The sequence below is a fragment of the Coturnix japonica genome, chromosome 21 (genome assembly GCF_054131305.1).
Source record: "Coturnix japonica strain WE chromosome 21, WE-NBRP24, whole genome shotgun sequence".
In the NCBI taxonomy this organism is placed as follows: Eukaryota; Metazoa; Chordata; class Aves; order Galliformes; family Phasianidae; genus Coturnix; species Coturnix japonica.
In genome coordinates this window covers 3,918,642-3,931,066 of record NC_140683.1, presented here as the reverse complement: position 1 = coordinate 3,931,066, position 12,425 = coordinate 3,918,642, and the positions used below count along the sequence as shown (strand labels likewise).

General features: G+C 43.0%; 1 protein-coding gene across 8 annotated transcripts in view; it reads left to right on the top strand.

Moving 5' to 3' along the window:
* CRB2 (crumbs cell polarity complex component 2) overlaps positions 1–12,425 on the top strand; it is a 67,367-nt gene that overhangs the window by 36,779 nt on the left and 18,163 nt on the right. For 7 of the 8 annotated variants that reach the window (XM_015879030.2, XM_085521059.1, XM_015879031.3 and 4 more), the window contains 5 exons: positions 1,442–2,137; positions 4,290–4,485; positions 5,020–5,159; positions 5,631–5,813; positions 6,321–6,434. In XM_015879030.2, coding sequence (XP_015734516.2) covers positions 1,543–2,137; positions 4,290–4,485; positions 5,020–5,159; positions 5,631–5,813; positions 6,321–6,434 — 1,228 coding nt within the window. In that variant the 5' untranslated portion in view covers positions 1,442–1,542. Of the gene's footprint in view, positions 1–1,441; positions 2,138–4,289; positions 4,486–5,019; positions 5,160–5,630; positions 5,814–6,320; positions 6,435–12,425 lie in introns of those variants that run through there. The other variant, XM_085521060.1, reaches the window with a different exon arrangement.

Genomic DNA, 12,425 nt, shown 5'->3' with positions numbered 1-12,425 from the left:
CGTGCTGGGAAGGAAAATTGGAAGAGAAGGTAACATGAAATTAATTTTATGCATCCTTACTTGCAAGAAGTGTTTAGACTGCCTGCTTATAATGGAAACAGAAAATGGTACACGCAGCCTTTGAGATGATTGCAGCCTTCTACACTAGCAGTGCTTGCTGACTGCTTGTATAAATGTGAGTTTCTTTGTAGTTGAACTCTGTTGCAAATCGGAGAAATCATTCTGAACACATTAGTGGTCTTAGGCTCTTCTCTTGTCACAGACTGTACTTCTGGCCTCTGGAAAGTGCAGGCTGGGGCTGGTTACTCATTAAGTTTACAAAAGCTCGTATCTCCTGTCTAGTAAATCTATTGGGAATAGTTTCCTGGGCTCCCACACTAATTGCTACAGAGATTCCAGGCAGATTCCGTCATCCTTGTTTTCTGCCTGACTGGGAATCTGAGAATAAAAGGGTTCATGGCGGAATAATGAGATTGCTGGACAGTGCAATGCTCAGCAACTCTCCCCAGCATCATATGAGAGAGGAAGGGGAGGGGTGAGCAATAGAGATGATGATGGGAATAGAAGGGGCTGTCTAAATCCCTGAACTCCCTCCCTCCCCCATCAATACTGCATCTTAAAAGAAGACTTAGAATCACCACAGTTTTCTGGTGGGAGGAATTAGGGGGAGGTCAGGGCAGGGGCAAGCTTTTGTAAACCAGAGTCTCCTATAAATCCCTTTCAGGCCCTAAAGCCGGATGCCTCCACCTTCATGTACAAAGGATGGGGAGCTGATGGGGGTGCTGAGCTGATAGAAAACCACTGACACAGATTAACAACTGTGTGTGTAGAAGGTGCACCAGAGCAAGGCAAATATAACCAGAAATGGGCTGGAATAATGATAGCCTGAATGAGAGAATGGTTAAGGTCAGCTGAGAAGTTATGGTGTGCGTTCTTGGCAAATGCTTGGACTAGAGAACAGTATCTTAAAGCTTTTCTCAAAAAGCAGCACTGCAGTGAAGGCAGAGAGCTGTGGGCAGAGTCAGAGCTATGACGGCTCCTGGCTGTTTGATACCTGCCACTGTTACTTGTTGGTGTGAGGTGTGGGGTTTCCCAGAGACATTCCTGTTGATGGATGGCCCACAGTTATATACAGAACATGGCAAAAATGGCAGAGCTGTTTGTGCTCTGGCATGTAAAAAGTAGGTTAAGTTCTAGTGCTTCCACTTTCAGTGTGAAACAAAGGCAGGACTCTCACAAGGAGCATTACCTATTTCTCTGATACCATCGCTAGTGGACTAGCTCAGAAAATAAAAGAATCCTTAGAAGCAGCAGATGAGATATTAAACCTCGGTCAGTATCTTAAAACATACCTCTGAGATGCATGTGGTGATTGGTAGATGAGCTTTTATTTTCTTAGACTACTTAATGCTAGCTAACAAAATGTCTGTTTTCTCAACAGGAACTTCATACTCTGAAAATGATAGCAGTTGTTCATCATCCCCATGTGAAAATGGTGGGAGCTGTAAGGACTTGGAAGTGGGGTACCAGTGCACCTGCCCCATGCACCCCATAGCCTACATGGGCAAAAACTGTGAACTCCTCTATGATGCATGCACTAAACACCATTGCCCTGCCCATATGATCTGCAACAGGACTCCAGGACTTCCGGAATATGAATGCGTCTGTATGCCTGGCTTTACAGGTATTGATTGTAGCATTAATATTAATGAGTGCGAGAGCAACCCTTGTAAAGATCCTCGTTTTGTATGTGTAGATAGTGTAAGTGGATACGCCTGTAAATGCCAAACAGGACTGAATGGAGAAGGCTGCCAAAGCTCTATGTGCTCTAGCCACCTCTGCCTAAATAATGGGACATGTGTCGAGGGTCCTGGGGACTATGCCTGCATCTGCCAACCTGGCTTCACCGGGGCCCACTGCAAAGACAACATTGACGAGTGCGCTTCCAACCCATGCCAGAACGGAGCCATCTGCCGAGACAGGGTGAATGAGTATAGCTGTTTCTGTGTGCCTGGGTTCCAAGGATACAACTGTGAAATAGACATCAACGAGTGTGCATCCCGGCCCTGTAAAAACAATGGCACCTGCCTGAATGAGATGGATCACTATCTGTGCAAGTGCGTCCCCGGCTACACAGGTACCCTTTCATGCTCGTGTACTACCCTGCTGGTAGGGTTACATCTTGCTATTCTTATAACTCCACATGTCTGCTGCTGACAAGTTTAGTAGTGCTTGTAGCTGTCATGAGAAGCTGTTGTTTTACAGCTATGAGACTAAACCTGGTTCTGTGTTAGAGTAATGTTGTAGTGTTTGCGGCTTCCAAGCAATAGTTGAGGCTGATTTCCATAGACAGTACAGATGCTGAGAGGCATGGATCTAAGAATGAATGTAGGGGCACAATCCTAGTCTAGGAGCACTAGATACATGTAGGTGTGATTAGCCTCACTATGTAACAAAGGGAGATATAAAAGAAAAGAGATTTAGTATCAGAAGGAGTACAGTTAGTGTTTTCAAGTATGACTGTTAAACTAGTTTGTAGTTCTTTGTCCCATCCTACAGTATTTGTCCAAGGGGAGTAGTCTTTAGAATAGTGTGGCTTTCATTTGGACACTTCTTTTCCAATTCTTTGATGTTCAGAGAATGTTTCTTGGCGCATCCACGCTTTTGATGACTCAGAGTAATCTACACCTGTGAGTTATCTGAAGGCAGTGGGAGGTTCTCCTTCTAGCCCTGCTATCAGAGTGGAATGCAGTTGTCCTGTGCCCATTTCTGCCTGGTACCACTTAGCACATGAACTTTCTCAGCCTTCCACTGTCACAGATTGAAGTGTTTCAAGGGTTTGGTTGGTGTGAAGGAATGCTGCTGATTACCAGTGGAATGCAACATCAGGAATGTGCCTGATGCTGAGTCACTCTGATAAAAACGAACAGAGGCTTGGGAGGAAAAAAACTGAATTTCTCTGTAGGCCTTAAGATAGCTCCTGATGTGGGGCATCAAACATAGTTTTGCAAATCAGTTTCTTTTGACTCTTTTCTTGAATCGTATGTTAAGGATTATGGGATTCTGCTGATAAGGAAGTGATAAAATAACTCAAGTGGCAGGAGGAGTTTGTACTCCACATTATTCTGATGCTGGATATGAGCTTTATGGCCTAGCACTCCATCCTGACCTCAGAGGTTCTAGCCCCCCTGTTTACTAAGGCAGGTTGTTTCCTGGTGCTTTCAGCTGGAATTTGGGTGAAGGGAGTTTTGCATGGGTATTGACAGGTTTGAATCAGCAGATTAGGGGGCCCACATTCCTGAGGATTAGGATGGCCACTCCAGTACGTCCTGAGCCTTTAACGAGAAGCGGAGCTTAGATGGATTGGCAGGTGCCACTGCAATGACTAACACGTGGAGATGATGTCAGGTCATAGACAATTTCAAGTGGTGGAATGTAGAATGGCAAGATAGTTGCATAGGAGTTTGCATGGGAGGTCTTATTCTGTCAGTGAAAGCTGAGACTTCAGACCAAAAATGCCAGAATGCTTTTTACTTTCGGCCTAAATTTTAGTAACATTTCATCATAAGACTTTACCATCTTGCCTTGCTCTAATGCTTTTTTACTAGGTGTCTCAAAGCGAGTTACAAATATTATTTAAACAGTGGGATCAGTGTCTTGGAGAACCAGATAGTGATCACTTTTCCCATTCCCAAACTGCAGCTGCCTTTGATGTAGAGCACTGGATCTGGTTAATAGCAGCACAACACAAGTGAAGAGTACTGTGTCTGACTTAAACTGTAAGAGCTACATAATATACAAAAGGTTAAATAACACTAACTAGCAGTGTGATTCTTCTCATCCCTGTCCTCTCTGCCCTGAAAGGGTTCCCAATCAAGACAGCTCTTAGAGTTTTAAGGAGTGTATGCAAGTCAGATCAACATGGTTTACTCAGAAATTGAATGTTGTTTGTGAGGTGCTGTCTAGTTGGTTGCTTCAGCAAACCCAAATGAGAGGAACTAAAGCTTTGTAAATTCTGGAAACTACTTCTAGTTTTGTTTTAAGACTAACATCCAGAAGTCTATAGAAAACAATTCCATTTTCCAGTAATAATGAGAGGTCCTTAATCTCTAAGAACTGCACACTGTTCATAAGCTCTCAGTGTTTTTACAGCAAAATTAGAAAAGATGGCTGTGCTGGCCGGTTGGATTTGATAACATGGCTTTTGCAATTCCAGCTCAGAAATGCAAGCAGCACATGTATACATTGATGGATTTTTAATACAAATATTTCTCTCTTTTCTAACCAAGGTATAAACTGTGAAGTGGAAATAGATGAATGTGATTCATACCCTTGTCAGAATGGGGCCTTGTGCAGTGATCACATTGGGTTCTACACCTGCACCTGTATGCCAGGTTATCAGGGAATCCAGTGTGAGGTGGACATCAATGAATGTATAAGCCAGCCATGCCAGCACAATGGGACATGTCAAGACCTCATTAACAGGTGAGAAATCTGTATTTGTGCAGTTAGATACCAGGACTGATGTAAAATTCTGCTTAGTGCGACCTACCAAAATTAGAGTAAAATCCATGGAGAGAATTGGATTTAGTGTTTTGTACATCCCAGTGGTAGTAACTGAAGGAGTGATTAATGGCAGCATGTTATGAGAGGGGCCTTTCCAGTAGCAGAACTCCTCAGAGGATTAAAAGAGGGTGGAAAGTGGTTCCTGTTGTTGTTTCTATCTGACATCAGATGCAAAGGGAAGTGATTTGCAGATCATGATCAGTGCAAGCAGCTGGTGAGAATGTACCTGTGTGTCAGTGTGCCTTTTCACAGGCATACTGTAGGTTTAGAGATTGCTGAGGTTCATCTGCTCTGTTTTTAGTGTGGTTTGTTTGTTCAGAAGGAACAGTCTTTTTCCTCTGCCCACAAATGTGTATGAAGACTGACTCTAGTCAGCCCAATTTGCTCTTTTCTCACACAAGCTCAACAACAAAATCAGGAGCTTCTGCATCACTCTGTTTTGTTGCCCCACAGTTACAAATGTGACTGCAGTGACACGGGCTTTGAAGGAGACCACTGCGAGTTGGATATCCTGGAGTGTGCCTCTGGGCCCTGTCTGAACAATGCCACATGTATTGAAGGAATCAAGAACTACAGCTGTGCCTGCTGGACAGGTAAGTTTGAAATCTATTTTGTATGTCAGCACCTGGGCATACTGCAACAGAGAGCACACGCTGAGTTTCCCTGTTGAAGTAGTAAGGATTTAACAATCGTACAGCATGGCCCCGTGTGAAGTTCCTTTATCCAAAACAGTGAGGCTACCACTGCATCTCCCTTTACCAGTCATCCAAGATCTGATGAACCTCTTCATTCAGAAATGTACCCTGATCTTCAACCGTAAAATTTCCTTCTTTTCTGCCTTTTTCCTGTGTGTGTTTTTCTATCATAAAGTAATAGTTTCTTGCAAATTGGTTATCTGGCTCCCTCCTTTGATGTGCTGGAGAAACTGGAGGACTCCGGAACTCCTTATGCAATGAGCTGCAATGTCTTTTGGCTTCTATTCTCATCCTCAAGGCAACCACAATACTTGGGTGACTTGTTTTAGTGCAGTTGTGCATGATGCTTATACAGATATCTTCTGGCAGGTTACACAGGGCAGCGCTGTGAAGAGGATATTAACGAGTGTGCGACAGATCCCTGTCACAATGGAGGTGTGTGCTTTGAGCGATCCAACCAGTCCTACTATGGATCACAACCTGACTTCCCCAGCAATTTCAGCTACAGCCAAGCAGCTGGTTTCCTCTGTTGGTGCCAGCCAGGCTTTGCAGGTAGGTTTTGTGGTAAATGTTGCCCCCTTTCTGTTGCAAATGGACAGGAGTTTGAGTAGATAGAAACGATGGGTGAAATATCACCCACCCTTTCCCCTGGTTTATAAATATCTATAAAAGCATGGATTTAAGAGCTGGGGAAAATGCTTGGAAGGAGAAACTAACAGTAATACTTTATTGGGGGAGGGTGGGGTTTTTTTTTGTTTGTTTTTAAAGAAAAAGATTTTAGTCCACTGTTGTGCAGCAGTTCTAATTCTGCGACAGTTCCCTTTCCTGACACAGGCAAATTGCTTAAGCTTTCCTCACTTCATTTTGCATAATTGTTTCAATGATAGAATCTGTTTGTCAGGATGTTAGGAGTGACATGCACAGTTTACAGAATTCTTCCGCATTTTTAGAAGACAGAAAAGAACTGCAAAACATCATGAACGCAGTTGCCTTTCAATTTGTATCCTTCACAGATACATGCGTGCACTAACATTGGCAATTGGTGTTTTTGCTTCAAAGGGGAGACCTGCTTTACTAACATTGATGAGTGTGAGTCCCAGCCATGTCAGAATGGAGGTCGCTGCGTGGACCTTGTTGATGGCTTTCTTTGTCATTGTTTGCCAGGTTATTCAGGTAAGGCTGGTGAAAGTGGGTGGCTGGAATCAGGTCAGTCTGGCTGACTAATGCAGAGTTGCTGTGTTATTGTTTGGCTGCAGGACTGGATTGCAGTACTGAGTAGCCCAGACTAGGACTGAGAGAAACAGTGTAGAACTCAGTAGCTTTGAAGGGGCATTTCTGTCATTGCTAAAAAAAAACAACATAATTTTGAGCAAGCAAGTTGATAGACTCTAAACTTGAATTTGAAACAGCTGTATGGAAAAGAGCAGACTATCTGGAGACCCGCATCCTGGAGTGAAAGTTTTCTGGGAGAACTGTGTTTTGTATACGTGAACTATGAAATGAACAAAAAGAGCATTCAAATAAAACTTAAGAAAATACATTTTAAAAGGTGCATGACACTTTGAATGTCACAAGCTACTTACTGTAGCAGATTGGATCATCAGCACATAAAACATCTGGTAAAACATCTCTCATCCCTAACACTCCTGGATGATAAGAGCCAGAGTTTTTTGGCTGAAGGCAGTAATTTGCTGGGTTAGGAGATCAAAAGGTCTTTGTGATGTGAGCAAATGCAGCCTTCTCTGTTTACATGGGAGCAGGGAGTTTAGATTCTTATACAAATGCTCTGCCTGACCCTAGTGGGCCAGGGGATAGTGAGTACACAGCATCAGCTCTGTTGGGAGGGTGCTGACTGATGCTAACTCTTTAATCAGTTTACAATGTTGATTTTCAGTTTTCTGCACCTTTCAATTCTGTCTGTACTCTCTGTTTTGAACAATTGGCATAAAAAAGCAGTTTGTAAGAAAGGTGGTTCCCAGCACAATCGTGTATTTTTGAGGGGGATGTAACCTTTCCTACCGTGTTCCTAGGCTGCCATCTCGTGGGAAAAAGAAAAACTTGAAGCCAGTATAAAATTGTCTTTCGATTTCTTGGAACAGCAGGTTGCAGCATTCCAGAGTCTTAGGTCTGTTTTATGTGGGAAAGTTTTGTTTTCTCTCTGTGGTCATAATGGTTGAGCAGAATTGGAGCAAGTCTGCCCAACTTTTTCCTGGGAAGACTCATCACCACAGGTACTTTTACACCCAGAATCCCAAGTCAACTCCTAGTTAACGTGTTCTGTTAACTGGGCTGAATTGTTTGCAGTTTCATGGTGTATCTGGTTTGCTTTGGATTCCTAATTTAGGCTAGGTCAAGAAAAAGTTGTTTTTGTATGTGTGGCCTTTGAAAATGGACTCTTACTGAAATTTTTTTAATGGCTGCTTTTTCATTAGTTACAGTGCTGCACTCATGAACTAAGGTCTTGTCTAAAGAGATGGTTTAAAGTTTATCCTGCTTCTCATAATTCCCACTCACATGCGTGCCCTATTCCCTTTTCCTCCTTCATTGCCTCTGCACCCCTCACAGAGTTCAGAATTTCATTTTGCTCTGCCACACTGCAGATCTGTTTAATCCTTTCCAGTTCTTAGTGTGCTTATGGGTAGAAAAGCTGACAGGAACACAGGATGATGGGCAAAGGAGTGCTAGAGTTCATTCTGTTGCATCAAATTTGGGTTCATTAGTACTTGAAGGGGATTAGAAGGAAGTTGCTCTTCTGGATATTGCTTTTGGTAAAGGACTTTGTTTCATCTGAGGTAGTTCTGACACATTAACACAGTGAAAGGCTGTGAGCAGTCTCTGTGAGATCAGTGAGTGCATGTGGAGGAGTGAAGCTGACAGGGAAATAATAGCAATTAATCTCCCCTCCTTTGTCAATTAATCCCAGTACAGTCATGCTGGGTAAACAGCTTATTACTTCATATTAGGATCACAGAACAACTCTGTGAAGCTTCCCATAATGTTTCTGCTCAAAACACATTTCTGTGGCAGCTTAGATCTACCATGAACTTGGGTTTAAGCTGCCTCCGCTGATTAAAGTGAACTTGCTACTCTGATGAAGAACGCTTTCTTGGGGCGGCAGGGGTTCTTTTGGTATTTTTCTTTCTTCAGTCTGAGGAATTCAGGGGGGTGTTGAGATAACAGTGTGAGTAAGGAGAAATTCATTCTTTGCAAATTAACTGCCTCTGTGCTGTCTCAGGCTATAGGGCTGCAGGGAGGTGAGCTGCTCTTCCTCTGAAATGTAGTAGTTGGAAAAGCAGGGCCTCTTTCCAAAGAGAGCTACATAATAAGTCCTGAGAGTCAGCCCAGTGCATTGAGTTGTGCTTTAGCAGAGGATGTGCCCTGAGAGGATATAAGAAGTGTGAATTAAAAGATTGCATGGAGACTAAATGAGGTAAGAAGGAGAATGAGTCAAGAGAAAAAGTGTATTAGGAGAAGTCAATCTGTAGTAAAAAAGACAAAATGAATCATTTATTCATAGGAATGTTTTCAATCCATCTTGTGTGCGTGGTTTAGGACAGGACATTAAAAAGAAGAAAAAAAGACTGGAGCCTCTGTTTGAAATGAGAACTGACTTTTAACCTGCAAGCATGTAATCACTGAAGTGGAATTGGACTAATTTGTTCTTTGAAAAGTTTTGAATGACTTGAGCACTCCTCATATTTCTGCTCCTGCTGAAGCTGCCTTCAGAAAGGCTGTGGCATTGGTCAGCCTGAAGGAGAAGGGAAGAGCGCCATCATTTCAATTGCAACCTTCCCTTGGTAGGAGAACCTTGTGATCAAGGTTACATTTTGAGCTTTTTAGCACACGGCTTAGGAATGCTTGTACTTCCGTGTGAAATCAGAAGGTAACGTGGTGTAAATTTGGGAAGGATTGATCTGTCAGTAGTAATTGGAGTGCTTCCCAACCATTCCACTTTGTTCAGCCATAATGTATTTGTCATTTGTCCTTAAAGAAGCAGGACACCTTCTGTGTAGCTGTAAATTGTTCCTTTGCAAGTGTGCCGGCCCAGATCAAATAGGCTTGAATTTCTGGTTTGGGAGTCACGAAGTATATGGGAGACGCTTCTTCCTTCTAACTGCCCTTGTGATATGGGTTGGCACTTGGACAGATTTAATTTATTTTTCACAGGTATTTCCTGATGCCAGATCTGCTGTAGAGATCTGGCATCCACAGAAAGAGCATTAGCGATTAAAGGACTTTCTACCCCTTCAACAGAATCACACTTTGGTACTACAGAGGAAGGGAGTAAGGGAGTACTTCATGAGACACACACACATGCCCAGCTCCCTTTCCATTCCATTTTGTATCTGCCTTCTGAGGCACAGCTCCATGGTTAATGAGACCTTTTGACTTTTTGTCATCTGATGAAAATGCTGGAAGCACGCACACTTCTGGATCCTGCTTCTTGTACCAGATTTGTTTGTTCAAAAACATCTTCTGAAATGAACTGAAATGAACCTGGAGGTATTCAAGGCCAGGTTGGATGGGGCCCTGGGCAACCTGATCTAGTAAACATGGAGGTCTGGTGGCCCTGCCAGGCAGGGGGGTTGGAGCTTCGTGATCCTTGAGGTCCCTTCCAACCTGGGCCATTCTGTGATTCTGTGAAATGCCAATACTTGCAACCATGTAGTCTGTTTTGAGCTGTCCCTTTACATCATTTTTCTGACTAGTGGACAGCCCGAGATATGCTAGCTGACCACAGTTTGGAGAGGGTTACAAGAGGTGGAATGACTCGGATAAATTAAATTTTATTTCCGTACTAATTGAAATGGGTGAAGTCCAACTTTATTAAATCTTCAGGAGCAGGAGAGGCAAATACTTGGGCAGAGTGGTGTCCCAGAATAGCACTCCATGTAGGTGTGGTGAGCAGGTGAGATGGCTGTGTGCTCATGGCCGCTGCCAGGAGAGGTGATTTGAGGATTCCAGGCAGCAGATTAGATCCAGATTTCTCTTGTTAAATGCTTATCAGCAGAGATGATCATTTTCAGTGATAATGGATTGATGTGCTGCTGAGCCACCACTTGCAGTATATGAACTGTGCAGATGAAGTTTCTGTTTTTTAAGGTGAGGATGGCTGTCCCTAAAGCCTGGAAATAATTTCTTGCATTTCGGGGACACATTTACCAACAGAGTGAGAAAGTTGCTAATTGCTTTCTGAGAAATGAGTGGAATTTGGAAATCTGTCCAAAGTTAACATTTAATTTTCTGCCATTTTTCTGTTTTGAAGCCTCTGACATATTCAGTGCTGTTTTTTTTATCCTGTCCTCCCTCAAGAAGTTTTACAAATGACTGGGAACAAATCACGACTGAATCTTGTAACTTGCATGGTTGCCAGCATGTAAGAAGGGGGAATTAAAACCTCTAGAAAATGAATCATCTGATCATTTTCAATTTCTTTAGACTCCTTCGAAGACTATCATAAGCTGCTTTGGAAGATACCTTTTATAAGTATTTCATCTTAGACATAAATGTGTATGACCTGGAATTTTCACGGCATTGTATGAAAATCATCATTATCTGTCTCTGAGAAGACCAGACAGTCTAAATATATCCTTCAATTGATCCTGGGAAAAGAAGCAACTGCAGCTTCTAACATAATGAATTTGGAAAGATGTGGGGGATCAGAATCTGTGCTAATTTATGCTGCGTGATTTAAATTCCATATCTATATTTCTAATCAGCAGCATACAGAGACTCTGTATGTGTGTGTGTAAATACATATATAGGTAAAAATATAGATCTTCCTCAAGGGAACTGATTTTCTTTGGTCTTCACAGTTGTCGCTCTGTTGCAGTGGACAGCTGAATGAGCACAAACTACTTGTTTGCATTTGAACAGGAACGGCAGGGTCACCCTCACTACTATAGATGGCACTGAAAATCTGCATGAGGATAGGACTATGCCTACACAACCCAGATGTGACCATCTGGGAAGTTCTGACCTCAACAGATCCTCACCATATCCCTGGTACATGGTATGTTGACTGGTATGTTTGGACTGAATTAGCACAGAAGAAAGTAAACAAACTGCAAGAGTTCCTGGAATGCTTTCTTTTAATATCTTTAAGTCATACTGCTAATGCAGCTCCCACACTCTTATTCCAGAGAATTTTTGTTTGCTGGGACCTTAAGTGGATCCTAACAAAGACTTGAAGTTTAGGAGAGAAGCTTCCAGATAACGTTTCTTCACAGAAATGACAACATCTCAGGCTTCCTCACAACACAGAAGTTCCTCCCGGAACATTTGAAAGCAGCCACATTTTTCTGAAACCAGATCCTCAGTGAAATTGCAACAGCTGATTGTGTAAGATTGATAATGGAGAAAGAGAGCTTCAATTCTGCAGTCCTGTGGTTGAACTGGAGCAGCCAGCACAAAGCAGGGTGTTTCCTTCCGTTCAGTTAGAAATCACATAAATGTGGTAGTTAAAGCTTGAGACCTTTCTTTGTGAATGCTGCACAGTGGAAAAGCTTGTGCACTTAAATGCACAGAGTGGAGCAAGAGGGAGGAAGGAGACTGCATGAAGCGCTGGTCCCAATGCTGAATGCACAGCAGGGCTGGGGCTGCGCTCTGCATTTGGAGCTGTCCTTATTCATATGCTTTGGTGGTGGAAATACGGTTTTTTGTCTCAGCCGGTAAAGGAAAAATCCATATTTTTTTCTTTATTTCACGGAACTTGGCACATTCACCTGGGAGGTGGCAAGGGCAAGAGATTGTCTCTTGACTTTCTGCTGCTGGAGCTAATGCTGTGGATACTGCAGGGTATTACTGTAATGCACCGAGGGAGAGCCCTGCAAGTACGCATTCTTTGTGTCAGCACTGACAGAGGCCAGCTGGGGAGGTTTAGAGCAGGGCTGGATTAGATCTCACTGCAGCGCAGGTCTCTGCTATATTGGTTAGTTCCATCTCCAATCCCTTTTTGTCTGACTGGCATCAGGGAGCGCTTACACACATTCTGCCAGTTCACTTCAGCCTTTCTGCCCTTCCCCACCCCCATTCACCCCCACTTTTTTTCCTTTACTGTCACAAATGTCCACAAGGAGTCGGCCATGAAATCTGTGCTGATTGGCGTGATCCTGAAGGGAATTTTTCTGCTAGCAGGTAATGAGATCTATACAGTAATTGCAA